A 22,415-nucleotide genomic window follows, 5' to 3' on the forward strand; every position below is an offset into this window, starting at 1 on the left:
ATAAGACCTCTATGTAGGATTATATTTACAAAAGCTATTTTGGAAAATATATATTCTTCAAAATCTGGAGGGCTTGGTCTTCTGTTTTTAACAGTCTTTATGTATAAAGTATATTTCTACAAAGAGTGAAAATCTATTTTCCCTAAGGAACTCTAATAAAAATATACAGTAAATAGGGGTGCCTGGGTGGATCAGTGGGTTAAAGCGTCTGCCTTCAGCTCGGGTCATGGTCCCAGGGTCCTGGGATGGAGCCCCACATCGAGCCCCACATCGGGCTCTCTGCTCAGCACGGAGCCTGCTTCCTCCTCTCTCTCTCTGCCTGCCTCTCTGCCTACTTGTGATCTTTGTCTGTCAAATAAATAAATAAAATCTTTTAAAGAAATATACAGTAAATATAATTCTTCAAAAAATATTTTTATTCCTTAGTCAACACTTAAATTAAGTGGGGGATGGTCTCAGACATAATTTATGTATCAAAGAGTTTATTATTTTCATTTTTATCTGAAATATTTATTGAATTATATTAAAGAAATCACTGAATTGCAGATTAGGGAGAATAAAGTAGAATATCTGCATAATATCAGAAAGTTGCTTTGGTGTATGGTAAAGGCTTCATATGGTTTGCTTTATTAATATTACACAACTTTACAAATTGATTTCCTGCTGGTATTATGAGGAACACTGAGTTTGGGTTGTAAAGATTTCTGATAATTTTATTTTGAACTTTGAATGTGTTTTTATTCCTAAGGTCTGGGAATTGGAAACATGTTCTATGTTTTTTATGAAGATGGAATCAAAGTGATACAACCCATAGAATGTGAATTTCAGAGGCACATTAAGCCTAGTGAAAAGCTCCTTGGATTTCAGGCAAGTATTTAAAAACTTTCTTTGCTGTTTTATGGGGCAGTTTTTGTTAAGTAGAATTACATTTCAGAAACACAAGGAAATCCATGCATATGAGATGTTTGGGGAGGAGAATATTAAAACTGGGATAAGGGCTGTTATTCTATGCAAGTTTAATATTTGAGGAAGAAAAGTGATATGTTGTGGATTCCTAATTACTTGTTCTAATTAAAGAAAGACAATAGAAGTGAAATATGTAGGATGAACACAGTGTAGTAAGTTTACCTACTCCTTAATTTAGGATGTTTTACATTTTGATAGGCAATGGTTACTTTAACAAAATGAAAGAAAATAGCATGCAAATAATCTGATGGGAAATTGGAGGTCTATTAGTTGCTTTATAAAGATAGATTTCTTTTTATTTTTCATCTCATTTTTATGAGGTCTCAATGGAATGAATACTTTAGATTTATATACAAAACATTAGTTTTTTTAATTTATTTATGTGTACCTTACCCATCCAGAAAGATTTTTTTTTCTGTAAAATATTGGTACGAATTCAGAAAATAAAATGATATTTAACAAAATGGGTATTGATTATATAGATTATATAGAGACTATATTTTAATAAGATAATAATAAATTATAATTATTTTTATATTATCATAACTATATGTATCTCTCCACATAAACATGTATACACCAAAATATGTAATATTAAATCATCTATGTTATTTAAGTGTTCCCGTACACATTTGGAAACGCACCAAACACCCCATATAAGATAAGATATTGGTAGACCTCATTATAGACCCTCTCTTGATACTCATTTTTAAGGTTGGTATGGCCATGAGATATGAGTAAAATAAATATTTAATGTCATTATTTAGATTTCTTACTTTGAAGTCCTATTTTCAACCTAGCCACTGTTGTTGTATATTGTTAGATGGAGACAACAATTTATACCTTAAATCTATGCCCTAAAATAAGAAGAAAAAAAGTATATGCGTGAAATAAGATAGTCCAGCTACCCTCCAGATATTTTATAGCAAAAAGACCTCTTGAAATAAAGGAAATAATTTAACTCACTATGTCTATGATTGTTTAAAAGAAATGAAACCATTTTGGAGTGTATGGGTGGCTTAGTCAGTTAAGCATCCAACTCTTGTTTTTCACAGTCATAATCTCATGGGTCATGAGATGGAGCCCCATGCTGGGCTCTACACTAAGCAGGAAGTCTGCTTGAAGGTTCTTGCCCTCTGCCCTTCCCCACGCTGATGTACACTCATGTGCTCTCTCTCACTGTCTCTTAAATAAACAAATCTTTAAGATAAAATAAAATAAAATAAAATAAAAACAAATGAAACCATTTTTAATTTAAAATATTTGTTATAATATAAATTGCTAAATGGAATTATTATTTTTGCTAAGTTACGGTTTAATAAGTCATAATATTTTAAATTGCACATATAATTTTGTTTTGTTTTATAATCATATAACTGAGACCATCTTGAATAAAGTACATATGTGTATGTAAATAAATAAATGTATATATGAAAATATAAATATTTGCTTGTGATAAAGCAAATCATACAATTTTATACCACATTCATATTTTCATAAAAGCATTATGGATGAAAAATCTGGGCTAATTCACAGATATAGGAAATGTAGCATCAAAATGATTCGAATCAAAGTAAAATAATTTTGTAGGAGAATATATCTCTGAGTCTTACAGGATCAGCAGTTTTATAGCTGACACAGATGTGTTGATCATATCACAGAGCTTGAAACTTCAGTTACTAACTAATAAGATAATCTGTGAAACCCATATTATTCATAAGAAAACTGTCACCTCATGAATTTGATTTGTGAATTTAAAGACAAAGAGTTTTCTTCCAGAGTACTGGAATTAAACCATTAACCAGTACTCTGTAATTCCAGAGTTGTTATTTGTAATAACAAATGTTATGTAATTTGGTTCAATGCAAATGGTGAAGAATGTGCTTTTTCAGAACATTTCTTGATGGCTCTGGTTGAGTTAATTTAACTATTTGGAATCTAAAGCTAAAAAAGCGAGAAAAACTTGATGTGACACTGTGACATGTCTGGACAATAGGGATGACTTACCTGAATTCCTCTTTCTTTAAAGCTTTTGAATACATAGGCTTCTCCTAAAACAACTAAAGTAGAAATTACATAGGATTATGTATATCTATCTATCTCTATATATCTGGCTATATATAGTGAGAAATTACATACATACATATATACATTATAGATGATTTTCTCTAAAAATTAAAAATTGAAGAAGTGAAAACCAAACCCCATGATAGCAGTCTTCACTCATTTCCTTCAACCTGAGAACCCCTTATCTGCAAGCGTACATCAACAGTGTATCAAAGCCAGGATAGTTACGAAGAACTAATTTATTGCATCAGATTTTCCAAATCATAGCCTATGGAAACCTTATATTCATGCTACATATGAGTTTATGCTAAGAATGCATAATGCAAAAATGAAAGAAAACATGTTAGCTTACCTATATTATATAAAACAAAAATTTGCAAAAAAGTTAATATTCTAATGGAAGAATAAGCAAAAAGAGTAAGAAACATCAGATTTGTACCTTTGAGAACAAATATCAATGTTTTCTTTTTTAATTTTTTTAAAGACTGATTTATTCATTTTAGAGAGAGAGAGAGACAACATAAATGGTGAGAGGGGCAGAGGGAGAGGGAGCGCATCTTCAAGCAGACTCCCCACTGAGGGCAGAGTCCAAAATGAGTCTGAACCTCATGACACTAAGATCATGACCTGAGTCAAAATCAAAAGTTGGCTGCTTATCTGACTGAGCTAACCAGGTGCCCCAAATGTATGTTCTTTAAGTTATGGCCTTTCTATTGCCTTGGATGTCAAAATTGAAAGATAAATTAATTTCAGCTGACCAATATATATTTTTAAAGCATTAGGAATAATATTGAAAATTGTGACTTAACTAAAACTATGTCCTACTTACAACTGTTAAATGCAGACTATAGAGACATTCTATGAATACCAACAAAGAAAGATATTTCCCATGTAACTAACATAGTCCATATATATATGAAATAAAGATTACAGCAAGTAAACTTTTATTTCATATTGCTCTATTATTTTTTATTCCTAAATAATTATTTCTTATGTGAAGCTATTTTATTTTCTGTTTAAACACAAGAGAGATGTCAGTTTCAGAGTGTGTAAGCTATCTGGTGTTACATTTCTAGATTTACATTTCTTCTAATTATAAAATAATGTCCTGAGGAAATTTTTGAGTATTATGTAAAGAGAAGATTTTTCTCCAGAGAAACAGAACCAATAGAATTAATATCTGTATATATATATATATATCTATCACTGTCTTTATCCCCATCTCCATCTATCTCTGTCTTTATCTCTATTTTTTTTATTACAAGAAATTGTCTCAGGCGATGGTGGGTGGGGTGGCAAGTCTGAAACCCCTAGGGGAGAACAGCCAGCAGGAAATTCAGGTAAGAGTGGATGCTATAATCTGGAGTCTGAAATCCAGAGATGAGGCAAATAGACCGGAAATTCAGACACAAACTCATTTTGAAGCCTTGAGTTAGCAATCTGTAGGCAGACTGGAAACAAGCAGATTTCTGTGTGGAAATCTTTAGGAAGAATTCCTTTGTCTTTGGGAAAACTCATTCTTAAATATTAAGGCCTTTAATCTATTAGATGAGGCCCACTCATATTATGGAAAATGATCTGTTTTGTAAAGAACAGTTATGTTAATCACCTCTAAACAACCTCACAGCAACATCTTGACTGGTGGTTGCCCAAACAATAGAGCACCATAGCCTAGTCGTAGCCTAGTTAATATATAAAGTTAACCGTCACATCTTACTATCGCTTTTGGTCAAGGGCCTATTTAATTCATGTTTGTATTCCCAACATGTTGCGTACAGTGCCTTACACATGGCAGATAGTCAAACAACGTTTGTTAAATGAATTTAATGAAAATTCCATTGCTTAGAGCCTTCATTCTTCTATGCATTCTCTAAGTTTAAACACATATATGTCTAATTTCTTCCTCACCTTAATATTATTCCTTACTTTACAATTCCCACAAAACAGTGTTCTTCTTATGTGTTTGTGGAAAATTGTTCCATAGAATAATTTACCAATAAGTTGTTCAGGGTAAATATAACCTCATGCATCTATTTTTTTTTTTTTTTAAGATTTCATTTATTTATTTGACAGGCAGAGATCACAAGTAGGCAGAGAGGCAGGCAGAGAGAGGGGGGAAGCAGGCTCCCTGCTGAGCAGAGAGCCTGATGCGGGGCTCAATCCCAGGACCCCGAGATCATGACCTGAGCCGAAGGCAGAGACTTAACCCACTGAGCCACCCAGGCGCCCCCCCTCATGCGTCTCTTTAATTCAGGATCACATAGTCAAAATGTACTGTGCAAATATACTGGATAAGATAGTTTGGAGTTCTATTACAGGAAAAAAAAACTATTTCCTTGCGATTTAGAAAATCTCTTGAGCAAGAGTAGCGGAAATGAGTCTATTGAAATTATTTCTTCCCATGAAACGATTAAACATGAATATAATATTTTTCAAAGTCATTGTTGATATGAAGAAAATGGCAATGCAATTTCCACTATAACTCATTAGTTAGTAACATTTAGATAAACACTGAAATACTTAGAATATAGAATTTTCCATCAAACCTCTCAGAAGATGCTATTTGCTTGCTTTAAATAAAAATTCAATTTTTGTGCAATGTCAGATTACATCGGGTTTCAGCTTTTTATAGTGAGTTGGTGAGGATTCGTGCAACATGATTTAGTTATACTTTCATCACTTTTTTTTCTTTTTTGTTATATAGCCTTACTAGATAAGACTCTTGCTATATTTATCCTAGTTGTACACATGATTTCATCTTGTCCCCTACAGTATGAACTTCAAGCAAATAGGATTTCTCATGAATTCAGAAGGCAAACTGAAAAGGGTTGAAAAATGTTTAAATTATAGACTCAGGATGACGGGCTTTTCCAAGATGACTCTCTTCTGCTCCTCTAGTTTTCACCTATTTCGTCATCTTTAACTACTATTCTTTTATTTTTTTAATATTTTTTAATTCCATTCCTTCTGTGTTTGCTTATTAGAGCTCTAGCTATTGTTCTTCACGTATACTACAGTGCTCTTTATTTTTTCATGTGTACTAGGAGAGCTTAAATGACAATCCCATGTATCTTATTGTGCACAGGTCTTATATTTGTAGACATGAAAGTTTTATTACTAGTTTTAATGGTGATTTCAATGGTGCTGAACTGCAGGGGAATGTACTTTCTATAGGAAGTCTGATGTGAATCACCTCTAAAATGTCTATTTTCTAGGTTTGGAATTCCCACATATGAAAATTACTTTACTTTTATAAATAAATACTACTAGAACTCTATTAGAATGGAATTCGTCCTTAGGAACAGATTATGTACAGTGTTCAGAATACTTAGATATCAAGAAATTGAAGCTGAAATTAGAAATAGGCAAACACAACAGTGCACATTTCTTTCTCTCTTGGTGCTCTCCCTTACCTCAAGCACTACAGCTTTCTGGGCATTCAGCCATTCCCTTACTTATTCTTCCACATTTCCCTTTTCAGCATTTCATTCTGTTTCTTATCCAATTACCATTTCTCCAAACTCTGTCCACAAAAATATTGGTTAAAACCCCAGTCCCTTTAGGGGCACCTGGGTGGCTCAGTGGGTTAAGCCTCTGCCTTCAGCTCAGGTCATGATCTTAGGTCCTGGGATGGAGCTCTGCATTGGACTCTCTGCTCAGTGGGGAGCCTGCTTCTCCCTGCCCCTCTGCCTACTTGTGATCTCAGTCTCTCTCTCTCTAATAAATAAATAAAATCTTAAAACAAAACAAAACAAACAAAAAAAGCAGTCCCTTTATTTATTTATTTTTTTATATTTATTTATTTATTTATTTATTTGTCAGAGAGAGAGGAGAGTGCGCGAGCACAGGCAGACAGAATGGCAGGCAGAGGCAGAGGGAGAAGCAGGCTCCCCGCCAAGCAAGGAGCCCGATGAGGGACTCGATCCCAGGATGCAGGGATCATGACCTGAGCAGAAGGCAGCTGCTTAACCAACTGAGCCACCCAGGCGTCCCAAAAGCAGTCCCTTTAAATGACACAGACCATTTCCTCAGGAAGCCACTGAACAAGCTTTTGAATTCAATGCCTACTGTACATTTCAGAGAGGAGTGTTTCCCCACTTACTCTTTTCTCAGTGGGCCTCTATTCTAGCAAGGCTTATCTTAAAAAGAGTTTAGAATGATAAAGATTTAAGCTTTTGTCCCTTAGTGGTTGCAGTGATGTCCTGCAATGAACTTCCTAAAGAGTAGTGTAAACTACCTGTTTCTCAGTAGATTAGTCAGTGGGTGTTGAGAGAAATAAAATTTATGACATCGGTCTTTGAAGCCCTAAGCTTGAAGAGGCCTTAAGATTGTGGATTAAAAATCTAGTGTTTTAAAATTCTTACATTATGGGGTGCCTGGATGGCTCAGTGAGTTAAGCCTCTGCCTTCAGCTCAGGTCATGGTCTCAGGATCGAGCCCCCGCATCAGGCTCTCTGCTCAGCAGGGAGCCTGCTTCCCCCTTTCTCTCTGCTGCCTCTCTGCCAACTTATGATCTCTCTCTGTCAAATAAATAAATAAAATCTTAAAATAAATAAATAAATACATACATACAAAAAACTCTTATATTGTGCTTCTTACAGTCTATAAGTATGTAAGCCTGACGTTGGGAGAACAACAATGGGAAACATGTGAATTGTGCAACAGCCGTGTTAATGGATTTGAGTAACAGGTGATTTTATATAAGAAAGTAGATTAAATCTTCTTCAAGAATTATTAATGAGAACCAGCCAAGTAATTTAGATAATTATGACCAGAATGCTGCTTATGTCTTAGGCAATCTTTTGTCATTTTGAAACATTTTTTTTTTTACATGAGAAATAAGGACTCACTATACACATACAAGTACATTCTATGCACTTCAGAAAGAAATATGTTCATAGTAATTTAGAATTTTCAATGTAAATTTCTTAAGGATAAAATTGAAGTTTAACTTATAAAAATTATTCATTCAGACGTCCTTACACATGAAAACTTTTTACTTGAAATTTATAAAATCACATCAATTTATCTTATATAAATCTTAAACTACAGTTCTGGTCTAAGATTTAGTTTTACTCACAACAAAAGTACCGATTACTTTTTCCAAAGTAATAGATTTGCATGATAAAATAATGCAAAAAAGCATAGATAAAAATTACTAGTTTCTTTCTTCATGTCTCTCTATTCCCAGTCCCACTGTGTGCAATTAATTACATTACATTTATTACTTTACATTTATTCACTTTAAAGATTATGCTCAGTAGTGATAGCTCTTGAATTATATTTTCCATTGGTGTTTCTTTATGGACGATAATAATTTTGCTTATGCATTTCCTAACTTTTCCTCTTTCTAAATATTTTGACAATTATGTCATAATTTTAATGCTTTGGGAATTAAATTTGTAGTTTTAATGATTTATTTAAATCTTTGTCCTTGTTTTTCTTGAAATTTCCTAAAATTTCTATGTAACTTTAATTTTCCAAGCTGTTGATTTCTTATTGTTTGTATTTTTTCTTATTGTTTTATTTCTTATTGTTTGTATTTTATATTTCATACATAGTCAAAACTGCAATTTAACACCAAAGGCTGGTCATTTCTTTAGTATCATTTTCATATTTTAGATAGGTCATAAATCTCAGTTTGCACAATTTAAGAGGTGGTGTAGAAAGAAAAACAACAGCAAATTAATTCCCTCAAGCAATTGCTTTAAAAAAAAAAAAGTATTGCTGAAAGTTTTAAAATGACAATTTTGCATATTTCCATATACTTCTCATATAATGATCTTATATGTTTCTCAGACTGGAGATACAACTATATAACAAGAATAAAAAGAAAACTTAAACTTCAAAATTATTGTTTCTCTCTTAACTATTTAAGATAGTAATGCATTACCCATTAAAACTCCTTTTTTTTTGTATTTTAGTAATTTGTCTTCAAAATTTTATTTAAACAGTTTTAGAGGACACATAGTAAATTAAAGACAAAACCCAAAGTTCATCTTGGACTTGCCAAACAACACAGCAATCTTTCCCTTCACTTTTGAAATCTCATCTGTGCAGTGCTAAAGAAAATGGAGCACAAGCCACTATCCAGTGACACAACTACTAGCAGTCTAAGCTGCCCCAAATCACCACCAAAGTGTTTCGTATTTCAGAAACTGGATCCATTCACTACTCTATCTTCAGTGTTATTTCTTCCATCTCGAAAAAGACCCTAAGGGTCACTTCTACCTCACCTCAATTTTGAGATGAAAAATGTACTCCCTATGATAAGGGCAGAAGAAAATGAGCTTAGCATATTTAAAAATCTACATACTAGTATCATTTTCATTGAAGAATAGTAACTTTTAATGAGAATGTCAAAGGGATAAAAGGTGAAGCACAGGGAATACAGTCAATAGTATTGGAAGAGTGTTGTAGGTGACGGAGGGTAGCTATGCCTGCGGTGAACACAGCATAATGTAGGAAAATTTCAAGTCACTGCACTGTGCACCTGATGCTAGTGTAACATAATGTATCTACTGGATTTCATTTAAAAAGAAGTAACTGTTTAATGTGTAATGTTCGGCATATACTTATCTAGTAATATAATTTCTTAAAAATGTATTTTATTACTGATATCTTACTTATGAAATTATTTGGAAAACTTAAAGGTAGAATAAAATAATAGCAGATCTGCTTAAATAATCCGTATACATTTTAGGGGATTTGCATTGAACTAAATTGCAGAGGCATTTTTGGTGAATTCTCAATATGGTTTTCATGTTATTACTCAAGAATGTTTCTGAAACTGATAGTGTGGCAGAACTCCTATCTAATGCATCAGTAAGAAAGAGACAACAAAAAATACAATTCTGTGGGCAATATAATAAGTAAAGATATAGTTTCAAAGAGAAAGGACAAAGAAAATGTACCTTTAGTTTGTATTTTCTTACTTATAATGAAGGTAGTTATTTTTTAACATAAAATTTATTTCTAAACATTTGCAAAATGAGTCTGTTTTCATGGCTTTTATTTAACGGATACAAACATAATAAAATACATAGGTGTATAAATTATTTGGTCAGCATTTTAGACTATAAGGTCATTTGCAATAATAATTAAACAGTAAATAATATAAATCATAGTAAAATAATTTCAATAGTTTTTTTAATTTTTTATTTTTTTAATTTTAAATTTTAAATTATTTTTTGATTTAATTTTTAATAATTTTTAAAAGAATACTCACCTAAAAGGTAAAGTGTAATGTTATTCAGTATAGATATTCTGATGAGGAACAAATTTATGTGTGTGTTGGAATAAGGCTTAAAAATAGAAATGCATATAGTTATCCTATAAACAGCCCTATACTTTGTAAAGATAAATCTATCACCCTTCAGAATAATTTGTTTCAGTAAATAGTAGTCTTGCAAAAATTATTATGCCTGTCTTCCACATAAGGCGTTTATGTGCTGGACAATATGGGGAGATGGAAGAACTCTATCAAAATGACATGTCACCATCTGCATTGTGAGATTATGTGCTACAGAAAAAAGCTCAATTCCTAAATGATATTACACAGTGTTTGACCAAATGTAGTTACTCCCACAACTGTAAAATTAACTCAATTTATGCTTTTAGGTCAACACTTCGTAAATAGTTACAAGATAAAGTAAGGTATTCACAGGAAGAGATTACATATGCATTTTTTAAATGTAATCAATAAAACCTGTGTTGCTCCTCAACTAATGTCTCCAAAAAGAAAAATTAGTAAAATATGCATTATCAAATCTCATGCATCGCTACTAAAAAAAAAAAAAAGATGACCATTTAAAGAAGGAAAAGACATGTTATATTGTTTTTGATATTATCTCATTACAACTGTTCAATCCTTTTCCTTAAAAGTTTAACTTTGTTTCCTCTTTATCCCATGGACTTATAATGATAATAAATGATTTAATTTACTCCATTTTAATATAAGAATTTCAAAGCATCAAAGTAAATTAATCCAAAGAGATTCACTTACAATGTTTTCTAAAAGCAAGAAATTGTATTTTGATAGATTTCATTTCTCTGTGCTCTGATCATAATACTTAAAGCAATTACAGATTTCAAAATAAATAATACCTATGAAGTGGATAATCAGTAAGCCAAAAGAAATGAGCTCCACAAGTTGGACTGAAGTTAAAAAAACTCAAGTTCAGTTTTGGGAGCCATGTTTTAAAGCCACATTAACAAATTATCATTAACATTTGAAGGACTTTTATGTAAAATTTATGATAAAATGTATTGTTTCAAGAACAAGAACCATATGATACTCTCAATAGATGCTGGAAAAGCATTTGACAAAGTACAGGATCCTTTCCTGATCAAAACTCTTCAAAGTGTAGGGATAGAAAGTACATACCTCAATATCATCAAAGCCACCTATGAAAAACCCACCATGAATATCATTCTCAATGGAGAAAAACTGAAAGCTTCTCTGCTAAGGTCTGGAACACGGCAGGATGTCCATTATCACCGCTGCTATTCAACATAGTACTAGAAGTCCTAGCCTCAGCAATCAGACAACAAAAAGAAATTAAAGGCATCCAAATCGGCAAAGAAGTCAAACTATCACTCTTTGCAGATGATATGATACTATATGTGGAAAACCCAAAAGACTTCACTCCAAAACTGCTAGAACTTGTACAGGAATTCAGTAAAGTGTCAGGATATGAAATCAATGCACAGAAATCAGTTGCAGTTCTCTACACCAACCACAAGACAGAAGAAAGAGAAATTAAGGAGTCAATCGCATTTATAATTGCACCCCAAACCATAAGATACCTAGGAATAAACCTAACCAAAGAGGCAAAGAATCTATACTCAGAAAACTATAAAGTACTCATGAAAGAAATTGAGGAAGACACAAAGAAATGGAAAAATGTCCCATGCTCCTGGATAGGAAGAACAAATATTGTGAAAATGTCTATGCTACCTAAAGCAATCTACACATTTAATGCAATCCCTATCAAAATCCCATCCAATTTTTTTTCAAAGTAAAGGAAGAAACAACCTAAAATTTATATGGAACCAGAAAAGACCTCAAATAGCCAAAGGAATATTGAAAAAGAAAGCCAAAGTTGGTGGCATCACAATTCCAGACTTCAAGCTCTATTACAAAGCTGTCATCATCAAGACAGTATGGTACTGGCACAAAAAGAGACACATAGATCAATGGAACAGAATAGAGAGCCCATAAATAGACCCTCAACTCTATTGTCAACTAATCTTTGACAAAGCAGGAAAGAATGTCCATTGGAAAAAAGGCAACCTCTTCAACAAATTGTGTTGGGAAAATTGGACGACCACATGCAGAAAAATGAAATTGGACCATTTCCTTCCACCACACATGAAAATAGACTCCAAATGGATGAAAGACCTCAATGTGAGAAAGGAATCCATCAAAATCCCTGAGGAGAACACCGGCAGCAACCTCTTCGACCTCAGCCGCAGCAACTTCTTCGTAAGAACATCGCCAAAGGCAAGGGAAGCAAGGGCAAAAATGAACTAGTGGGATTTCTTTGAGATCAAAAGCTTTTGCACAGCAAAGGAAACAGTTAACAAAACCAAAAGACAACTGACAGAATGGGAGAAGATATTGGCAAACGACATATCAGATAAAGGGCTGGTATCCAAAAATCTATAAAGAGCTTAGCAAACTCAACACCCAAAGAACCAATAATCCAATCAAGAAATGGGCAGAAAACATGAACAGATATTTCTGCAAAGAAGACATCCAGATGGCCAATAGACACATGAAAAAATGTTCCACATCACTCAGCATCAGGGAAATACAAATCAAAACCACAATGAGATACCACCTCACACCAGTCAGAATGGCGAAAATTAACAAGTCAGGAAATGACAGATGCTGACAAGGATGCCGAGAAAGAGGAACCCTCCTACACTGTTGGTGGGAATGCAAGCTGTGCAACCACTCTGGAAAACAGCATGGAGGTTTCTCAGAAAGTTAAAAATAGAGCTACCCTACGACCCAGCAATTGCACTACTGGGTATTTACCCTAAAGATACAAACATAGTGATCCGAAGGGGCATGTGCAACCAAGTGTTTATAGCAGCAATGTCCACAATAGCCAAACTATGGAAAGAACCTAGATGTCCATCAACAATAGATAAAGAAGAGATGGTATATATATACAATGGAATACTATGCACCATCAAAAGAAATGAAATCTTCCATTTGTGACGACGTGGATGGAACTAGAGGGTATTATGCTTAGCGAAATAAGTCAATTGGAGAAAGACAACTATCATATGATCTCCCTGATATGAGAAGGGGAGATGCAATGTGGGGGGTTTGGGGGGTAGGAAAAGAATAAATGAAACAAGTTGGGATCAGGAGGGAGACAAACCATAAGAAACTCTTAATCTCACAAAACAAACTGAGGGTTACCAGGGGAAGGGGGTTAGGGAGAGGGTGGTGGGGTTATGGACATTAGGGAGGGTTGTGCTATGGTGATTTCTGTGAAGTATGTAAACCTGGCGATTCACAGACCTTTATCCCTGGGGCTGATAATACATTATATGGTAATAAATAAAAAAAAAAATTTTAAATGTATTGTTTCAAACAAAGAACCAAATTGAATGATGGGAAGCTATTAGGGAGAGATTTATGTTCTTTAGTCAAAATTAAAAAGCCTACCTTACAAAGAAGTCTTCCTCTTCTTGAAGTTAAAAACAACAACAACAACAACAAGACTAGGTATCCAGCCATCAGAAAAATTGTACAAGGGAATGTGTACATTTGGTATTTAAAGAAATGTTTAATTGATCTTTTTATTGATGAGTCTTCTAATCAATAGTTGGAAGGGGCCACTTGAACAAGTATTTTTTGCTGCTACTTAAAGAAACTAGAGTATAGAACATATTAGAAAGAAACAAGCCCCATACTCCCATGATATTCATTAGTATTCATAATGATGTCATGATTATGAGTTTTTCATTATTATTTTTTTTAAGATTTTATTTATTTATTTGAGAGAGAGTGAGAGAGAGCATGAGCGAGGAGAAGGTCAGAGAGAGAAGCAGACTCCCCGTGGAGCTGGGAGCCCGATGTGGGACTCGATCCCGGGACTCTAGGATCATGACCTGAGCTGAAGGCAGTCGTCCAACCAACTAAGCCACCCAGGCGTCCCGGGTTTTTCATTATTTTAAAGAAATGTTTACATACTATGGCTCAGCTTGTTTGCTCTCATTCATTCTTTCTGTCTTTTCCTTTTCTTTTCTTTCTTTCTTTTTTTTTTTTTTTCTTTTCTTTTTTCTTTCTGGTCAGTTAACCTCATGTGTTATTTGATAAGGAAAAATTTTGTTAATCTTATTTTTTTTCCCTCTAGCTAACCACCTTACTAATTGTGTTTTGTAAAACAAAGTCAGGAAAGATGATTATTACTTTTATACAAATCAAATCTTCATTATGTTGGGGAACAAAATTAAACACAACTAATTCTTTAGTTTCAACTATCCCCACTACTATTTAAGTTATCCACCATGAACCAAATTGGTACATATAATTTATACTTTCTGATATCTACCATAATTGTCCAATTGTTTTAGTGCCTGATATTAGTTTTTAATACCAACACTTTTTTGTCAAACACTATTTACTGGTTTTTCAACATAACTTTATACCTTTGGTTTTGATATTTAATTTGTCCTTTCCATTATTCAAATTTGTGCCTTTCCCAACAGACATTAAGTTTCTGCCCCAGGGATTCTCTGTGTCTATTGGCCCCTGGACCAACCCTGAGATAGGATTTCAACTCCTTTACAAGAACCAAGAGAACCAAGACACAAACCGTCTAGTCCTACATTTATAAAAGTTCTACAGTTTTCTTCTTTTATATTCTGTAGACATTTGAAATTTAACACTCTTAAAATTTGTTTTTTAGCTGCTATTCTTATCTAATATAATATTTTTATAAAGTGGGTAAAACATTTTCCATTTAAGCAGAGTAGGAGTAATTCAGAGAGCTTTGTTTTTGTTTTCATTTTCTTTTTTGAAAACAACTGACAAAATCCTATTTTTTTTAAGATATTTTATTTATTTATTTGACAGACAGAGATCACAAGTAGCAGAGAGGCAGGCAGAGAGAGAGGGGGAGGCAGGCTCTCTGCCTAGCAGAGAGCCCGATGCAGAGCTCGATCCCAGGACCCTGGAATCATTATCTGAGCCTGAGCTGAAGACAGAGGCTTTAACCCACTGAGCCACCCAGGTGCCCCCAAAATCCTATTTCAATCCCCTCAGTTTCTAGACAAAATGAGAAAGGTCAAGTGATTCGCTCAATGTCACAGAACTACCAAATGATAGAGGGGGAAAAAATTCTCTTTAATTCTCTCAATGCAACAATTATTCCATACTTCAAGTACCTCTCTGAAACTCTTAAATATTCACAGTGAACTATTCTCCAAATATTATGGAAAATTGAAAAAAAATTGTAAAAATATGTAGGCTATTATAGTTTCATGAAATAGAGCCCCTAGAAAATTTTGTATATGAAAATAACAGGTATGGAACACCTGGGTGGCTCAGTAGTTTACACTTCAGTTCATGTCATGGTCTTGGGATCATAGGATTGAGCCCTGCATGCATCTCCCTGCCAGCCAGGGGATGGGGGGACATCTGATTCTCCCTCTTCCCCTGCCCCTCCACCCTGCTCATGCTCTCTCTCTCTCAAATAAATAAATAAATAAATAAACAAAATATTTAAGAAAAGGAAATAACAAGTAACATCATTGATCACTTGAACTTTTCAAACATGATTTTATTTAATGTGCATAATAATCCCATGTGATAGGTAATATTGTTATACCACTGCAGTAAATGAGGGTCAAAAGGAGTATTTACACAGCTAATGTAAGTGTAAACCTGGACATGACCTCTTGGTCTGGTTGACTTCAAGGACTATTTTCATAACCTCTCTAATACACTGTCCCTAAAGAAACTGATTCTCAATTTATGACAGTGTAATGTTCTCAACTCCATTTTTATTATAACACTGAAAGACATAAATACAATGTTCTTATGTTAAAATAATTGAAAATTTCTGTAATGTTTTCTTTGTACTTTTGATATCCTAGAATCAAAATCATGCTGTATGATGGTTTTCTAAGATAGGCCAAATTAAGACAAATCACCTCTTGCATTTCCATGACTACATATGCTTTGACTAATATGAGCTAGACTGTTTATACACTTTAATATATGAAATGGCAGATAGAATTATATAGATTAATATATGTAATTATAGAAAAAAATCCAATCCAGTTGTATTGCTCAGGTATAACCAGTAATCTCAATTAAAAATTGATGAAAGTATTTAAACTTCAGGTCTTTCTTTTTAAAAAAATGGTCCACCAGGGAGATAACTACTAATATTAAATTAAAATACATTATTGTAAAATCTCATTTTTTTTTAAATATTGTAAAACCTGTTTTACAGGTTTCAGCAGAGTATACTGTTTTTGGTGTATTCAAAAAAGCTTAACCTGGATTACATTAATTTCCAGATGGCTATGAAAAATATCCTAGGAATCCCAACCTAGACATTCCATACAGTACAAAAGAACTTTTGTTTTATTTGTCTTGATTCATGATAACCTGAAGGAAATCTCATTGAGAATAATTATTTGTATTCTATTGATTAAGTGAACACTATTTTTTAAGGTGTTTCATTATTTACTTTTCTATATATCTCAGTAGACTCAGATTATGACAGTTTGGATTTTAAAAAGAGAGAAAGACAGAAAAGAAAGCTCAAAATCAATTGTTTCTCAAACTATTTGCAGGGGAAGAATCACTTTGGTTTTTGTTCAATCTATTTTTTTCTTTTTTAACCAGTAAGTATTTTTCATTCCAAGAAACCTTCCAGGCAATTTTGACACCACCCAAACTGATCTAAATCTTGTTCATAAAGATAAGTTTACTGATCATAGGAGCACATGGCTTTATGGCAATGTCAAATTACTATAAAAGGTTCTAAATGTTTATTTTCAATTTCTATATTATTCTCAGCTTGGTAACAAATGATATGCCAACTGGCATCTGTTTGCAGACATTTTGAATAGTGCTGTTCTAAAATTTAGTTTTTCAATCATTCTGGATGACATGGCATGACTGAGAAGTATACACTTTTGACTTTTTTGTTTCTACAATAAGTGACATTTAAACAAGTATTTACTGAGGAAATATTGTATCTTTACTATTGTGTTTGGAAAAATGTAAAAATATAGGAAGAGCAAAGGCCAACATTTTAACTGAGGATGATAGTACAGGGTTATACGTCAAGTTTTGTGGCACAAAATGTAAATATAATAGAAGTTTAGACAAGAAGAAAATCAGGAAGACCAAAAGTCACATAGGTATTGGAAATATGATGGCCAAATGTAGATTGAAAATAATTTGATTAATAAAATGTGTTGTATGCTCTTTATTTTCTGTGGAAAATCATTGCTTTTTATGAAATTTTGATGTGAATATTTTAGCAAGAACAGACTATTTGTTGGAAAGTAATGAAGATCGTGTTATACATTTTGAATAAGATTTTTACAATCTCTTTCTTTCTTTCTTCCTTCCTTCCTTCCTTCCTTCTCCAATGTTCCTCTACTCCTACCCACTCTCAATTACTGCCAAAGAAGGGAACTATCATGACAGTCTTAAGAACATGACTGGTAAAGAAGCAGAAGAATTTATCAATGCAGAACTACTAAAATCAAATTATTTTCAATAATTAGTGACCAGATCAGTAAGGCAACCAGGTCTACAATATACCTAAAAATTTTCAATTTGAATGCGACATATTGATCATAATATCAAACCATCTTTCTCTCATTCTTTGACTTAATATACATGTCCAGTAGTTCAGTACCTACCTACCTAGGAGTGTCTATCTACCACCATTGGGTGAATCCACATGCTGCCAAAATCAATGCCTAAACTGGGTGAATACATGTTAGATCACATTATATGTTACATATTTATTTCTGCCTTTTTAAATAATACTAATGCCAGTTTATTTTTATTCAAGTTCTGTGTATTACTTACTGTATTTGGAATCCAAATTATGCAAAAGATCAGATATTTACTTTTCTGTATAACTTTAGAGAAGTCTAATCTATTTGTATTTAATTACCTAGGCTTTTTAGTGCTTTTGTTTCCTGTGCTCCTAGGCCTGGCATTCCTTAGACTGCTGTCTACTTCTAAACAAGATACTTTATATACCAACCATATTTATGTTCTGCATATAGCCTTATACATGATTATTATTATTAATTTTACTCTGTTATTTTATCACTCGATACTCTTTCTTTTATTTTATGGAATCGTTTAGGTTTTTTTTTTTTTTCAATAAAGTTTCCTAATATAAACCAAACCTTATATATCTTTACATAGATAATGTCTGTTTATATTATCTGTGTATCTCTCCCTTTCTGTCATCTATCTATCCTCTATCTATAATTTATTTACTTGTGTTCATGTGCATCTGTGTACTTCACCTTTTTTTTCTATTTAGTTTTTAATTACCTTTAATATAGTATACTTTTTTTTTCCTTTGTTTATTTCAAATTGTTCATTTAACAGATTTTTTTCTATGAAGAGACTGATAGAGGAAGGAATGCCTGGTGACTGTCAAGTCACAGATTAATCTCTTTGTATCATTCAACCGTGATTACAACCAGGCAGTAAGAGCGACTGTACTCTTGACTCACCTGGGTGGCTCAGTTGGTTAAGTGTCTGACTCTTGATTTTGGCTCAGGTCATGTTCTCAGGGTCGTAAGCTCGAGCCCTACCTTGGGGTTTATGCTGGACATGGAACTTGATTAAGATTCTCTCCCTCTCTCTCCCACTGCCTCCCACCACCCCCTCTCTAAATCAAATCAATAAATAAAAATGAATTCACTCTAAGAGGAATTTAATGTAAAGGAAATAGAATAGAAAACCAAAGTCTGAGGCTTACCTTTCCTGAATCATAATTAAGGAACATAACATAAAGAAGCCACTATGACAGAATTTCACTAATAGGATTTAAATGATAACTAGGATAGGGAAATATTCAAGAATGAGATCAACAACATTTTATTCTGCAAAGGTTCAGATAGTAAATATCTTAAGCTTTGCAGTCCACAGGATCTTTATCTGCTATTATAGCATGAAAATGGTCATAGACAATATTTAAGTCAATGGATTTGGCTTTGTTCCAATAAACCTTTATGTAAATTTGAATTGAATTCCATATAATTGTTACATGCCACAAAGTAGTATTACTTTGATTTTTGTTCTGACTATTAAGAAATGCAAAAAACATTCTCAGTTTTTGGACCATATACCAGAAAAGGCAATGGTATGAATTTGGCCTGGGGCCATTTTTTGCTGATTTTTACCTTGCAAAAATGAAAGAATATTTTAGGAAGAATAAATGTCTGAATAGCCAAATTCATCAGAAACTATAACTTGAGAGCAGGCATTCTTGTATATTCATAGTTTTATTTCCAAATATAATTTTCACACTATCTTTCACATAGTAAGTACTCAATAAGTGCTTCCCAACAAGAAGTAAAGACTAATGATTGGAAATTCTGAGGCCACTAGTGACCTCTCCAGTTTTGAAAGAAAGAGGATGATGAAAGCTATTTGAAGTATGAACAATTTAGACTGAAAGGTCAGGAAATGGAGGTAAATTTCTAGACAGCTTGTTTAGTGTCTGAAGAGAATTGGATGATTGGAAGGGAAAGAAGATAAATCCAAGTAATGTTTTGTTTTTTTTTCTTCTTAAATTGCAAGGGAATGTTGACATTGGACGTGACTACAATGACAAATTAAATACAGGACAGATCTTTCGGAAGGCAAAGGACAGTGGACAAATCTATGATTGGAGAGAAGGTTGAGAGGAGGGGATAAAGATAGAAACTTACTGAGTTGGATGCAAGGAAAATGGAGGTGCTTGTGACAAATAACATTTGTCCCCGGCATGAATGACAGAATACGTGCTGAAAGAGAGACTATGAGGAAGAAGAGGACAGAGAGATGGGAATTTGGAGATTTGAGGGAAATGCATTTTTTTAAGATTTTATTTATTTCTTTATTCAGAGGAGAGAGAGAGAGAGATTGAATGAGGGGAAGGGCAGAGAGAGAGAATCTTCTCAAGCAGACTCCCCACTAAGTGTGAGTCCAACTTGGAGCTCAGTCTCACCACCTGGAGATCATGACTTGAGCTGAAACCAAGAGTTGGAGGCTCAACGGACTGAGCTACCCAAGCATCCTGGGAAATGTGTTTTTAATAGTCAATCAATACAATAAATAAAAATGGCAAAGTCCTATAGAAGATGAATGCATACATCCACCTAACTGACCTACTTATTTTCAGCAATCAGGTATCATCAGTATTGTTTTAAATGTTAAATCCAAACTAATATCATCACTAGAAACATCTTGTTTGCCTTTAAAATTTTGGAAAGAGATAATGTATACACAGGATGTAATTAAATATGGAAATTACCTAAAGGGAGATAGATAATTTCTAACTATGAACTATAATTTTCTTTTTCTTATTGACTCTTACCCTTATTAGTTCTAATATCTTATTAATTCCTTTTACTCTAAATTGTGGTACACATTTCTATAAAAAGTGATTTAATTAAACTTCTTGATATAATTCCTCACCATTTTCCTCATCAGTGTGTATTATCTTAATTTTATTTTGCATCTTTGGTTTTTTTGAGCTCATCTTTTATCTCATTAAATGCCTAATGCATATGAAAAACATTCCTCTAAAATTCCCGTCCATAGAAGTAAATATTAATCTATGTGATCTGAAAAAATAAAAGTGCCGTTGTAAAATGGAACCTAATAGACTATAATCAGAAATAATGGCATAAAGTGAAGCAAAGAAAACTCAGGGCGGCTGTCAGGAAACTTTTAATGGCTTTGTAAAAATGATTGTGAGGCTGATCAGGGACATCTTATGGAGACAGCATACAAATAGGAAATAATTCCCATCAGAGCAGTTTATTTTACTGTTGAATAGTTTTGTAGCAAACAAAGGGGTGGAAATTGCTCCTGGTTCAGCAGTTGTTTCGCTGACAGTTTTGTGTCAGGTCACTCACACTTCCTATTATTTTGGCAGATTTTCTTTGTAGCTTTTACACAACAGCAAAGAATTTATAAACAATTTCCCTGTGTTCAGAGCCTTTCATCAACCTTAGATCCCACTTTTTTTTCCCCCACATATTCATGCCTCTGAAGTACATATTTTATATTGAGCTGGATTCTCACAAAATAGGTTCTTGTCAAAGATATTTAATATAGTTCTGAAGCAATATATTTGGTATAGAAAGTAATGTTTCAGTGAGTTGATGAGTGAAACTGTTTTGTGCATGTGCTGAGGACAGAGTTCAGGTTTGTGCCAACTTGAGGGTGCCGTGGACATGACTCAGGATGACCCCACTGGTAATCATTTTAAAATGATAGTGGTACATCCCATGTAGTGGAGTTAATTTTCTACCTCCAGAACTACCAGAATCATGCATTAGATGTTTAGTTTTTAATTTGTTTGGTTATATTCTGGAAGCCTGGGAATAACATGTACTGTTTAAAGGAAGACACTATCATATGTTCCGGGTGTTTTGACAGTGCGTGGCAACTTCTGGATTGAATCTTAAAAATCAGTAGACACTCCAGATTCTCCCTGAATCATATCTGAAATTTGGAGAACAAAAACAGCAGACCACACATTGAGCTCTCATTTCAAAGTGCTCTGGTTTTTATATTATTTTCTAAGCTTTTAAGCAAAGAGAAAAACCACCTACTATGTTTGTGCTCCTTCCAAAGGTGTTATTATGGTATATCCATTTTAACTACTATATGTCAAATGTGATTTGCTGTCAGTATTATCTTTAAAAGAAATGCTTAGTTGTGTTGATAATGTAAGCTTTGTTAATTGTAGTTCGTGATTATTCAATACAAATGGTGAATGGAATCTCTGCTGAAAAGAAATGTTTTTATTTGAATTAGAGAAGGAGAGTGTTCTAATTTAACAGTTACTAACTGGAGTATACAAATCAATAAATTAGATATTAGTAATCAGTGATCATACCTAAATCATAAGACAAATGAAACACTAGAATCATTACACAAATATTTTATGTATAGATTAACAAATCTTTCTTCTTAGTAGTTTTCTAACTATAGGTAAAGTGAGAAAATTACAAAACAAAAAGATCAGTGAATAAAAGAAAAACCTGAAAGAAAAATAATGGGCTAAATGACGTTTCTTCCATTTGTGATGTGTCTACCAGCACAGATCACTGGGCCTATACATCCCTTCAACATTCACTTATTAACAA

At 33.2% G+C, this 22,415-nt stretch overlaps 1 protein-coding gene across 4 annotated transcripts in view; it reads left to right on the forward strand.

The window, feature by feature from the left end:
• The window catches only part of FSTL5 (follistatin like 5), a 758,840-nt gene that overhangs the window by 655,001 nt on the left and 81,424 nt on the right, over positions 1-22,415 (forward strand). For all 4 annotated transcript variants that reach the window (XM_047717766.1, XM_047717769.1, XM_047717768.1 and 1 more), the window contains one exon: positions 749-867. In XM_047717766.1, coding sequence (XP_047573722.1) covers positions 749-867 — 119 coding nt within the window. The remainder of the gene's footprint in view (positions 1-748; positions 868-22,415) is intronic.

This window comes from Lutra lutra, chromosome 2, assembly GCF_902655055.1.
Source record: "Lutra lutra chromosome 2, mLutLut1.2, whole genome shotgun sequence".
Taxonomy (NCBI): Eukaryota; Metazoa; Chordata; class Mammalia; order Carnivora; family Mustelidae; genus Lutra; species Lutra lutra.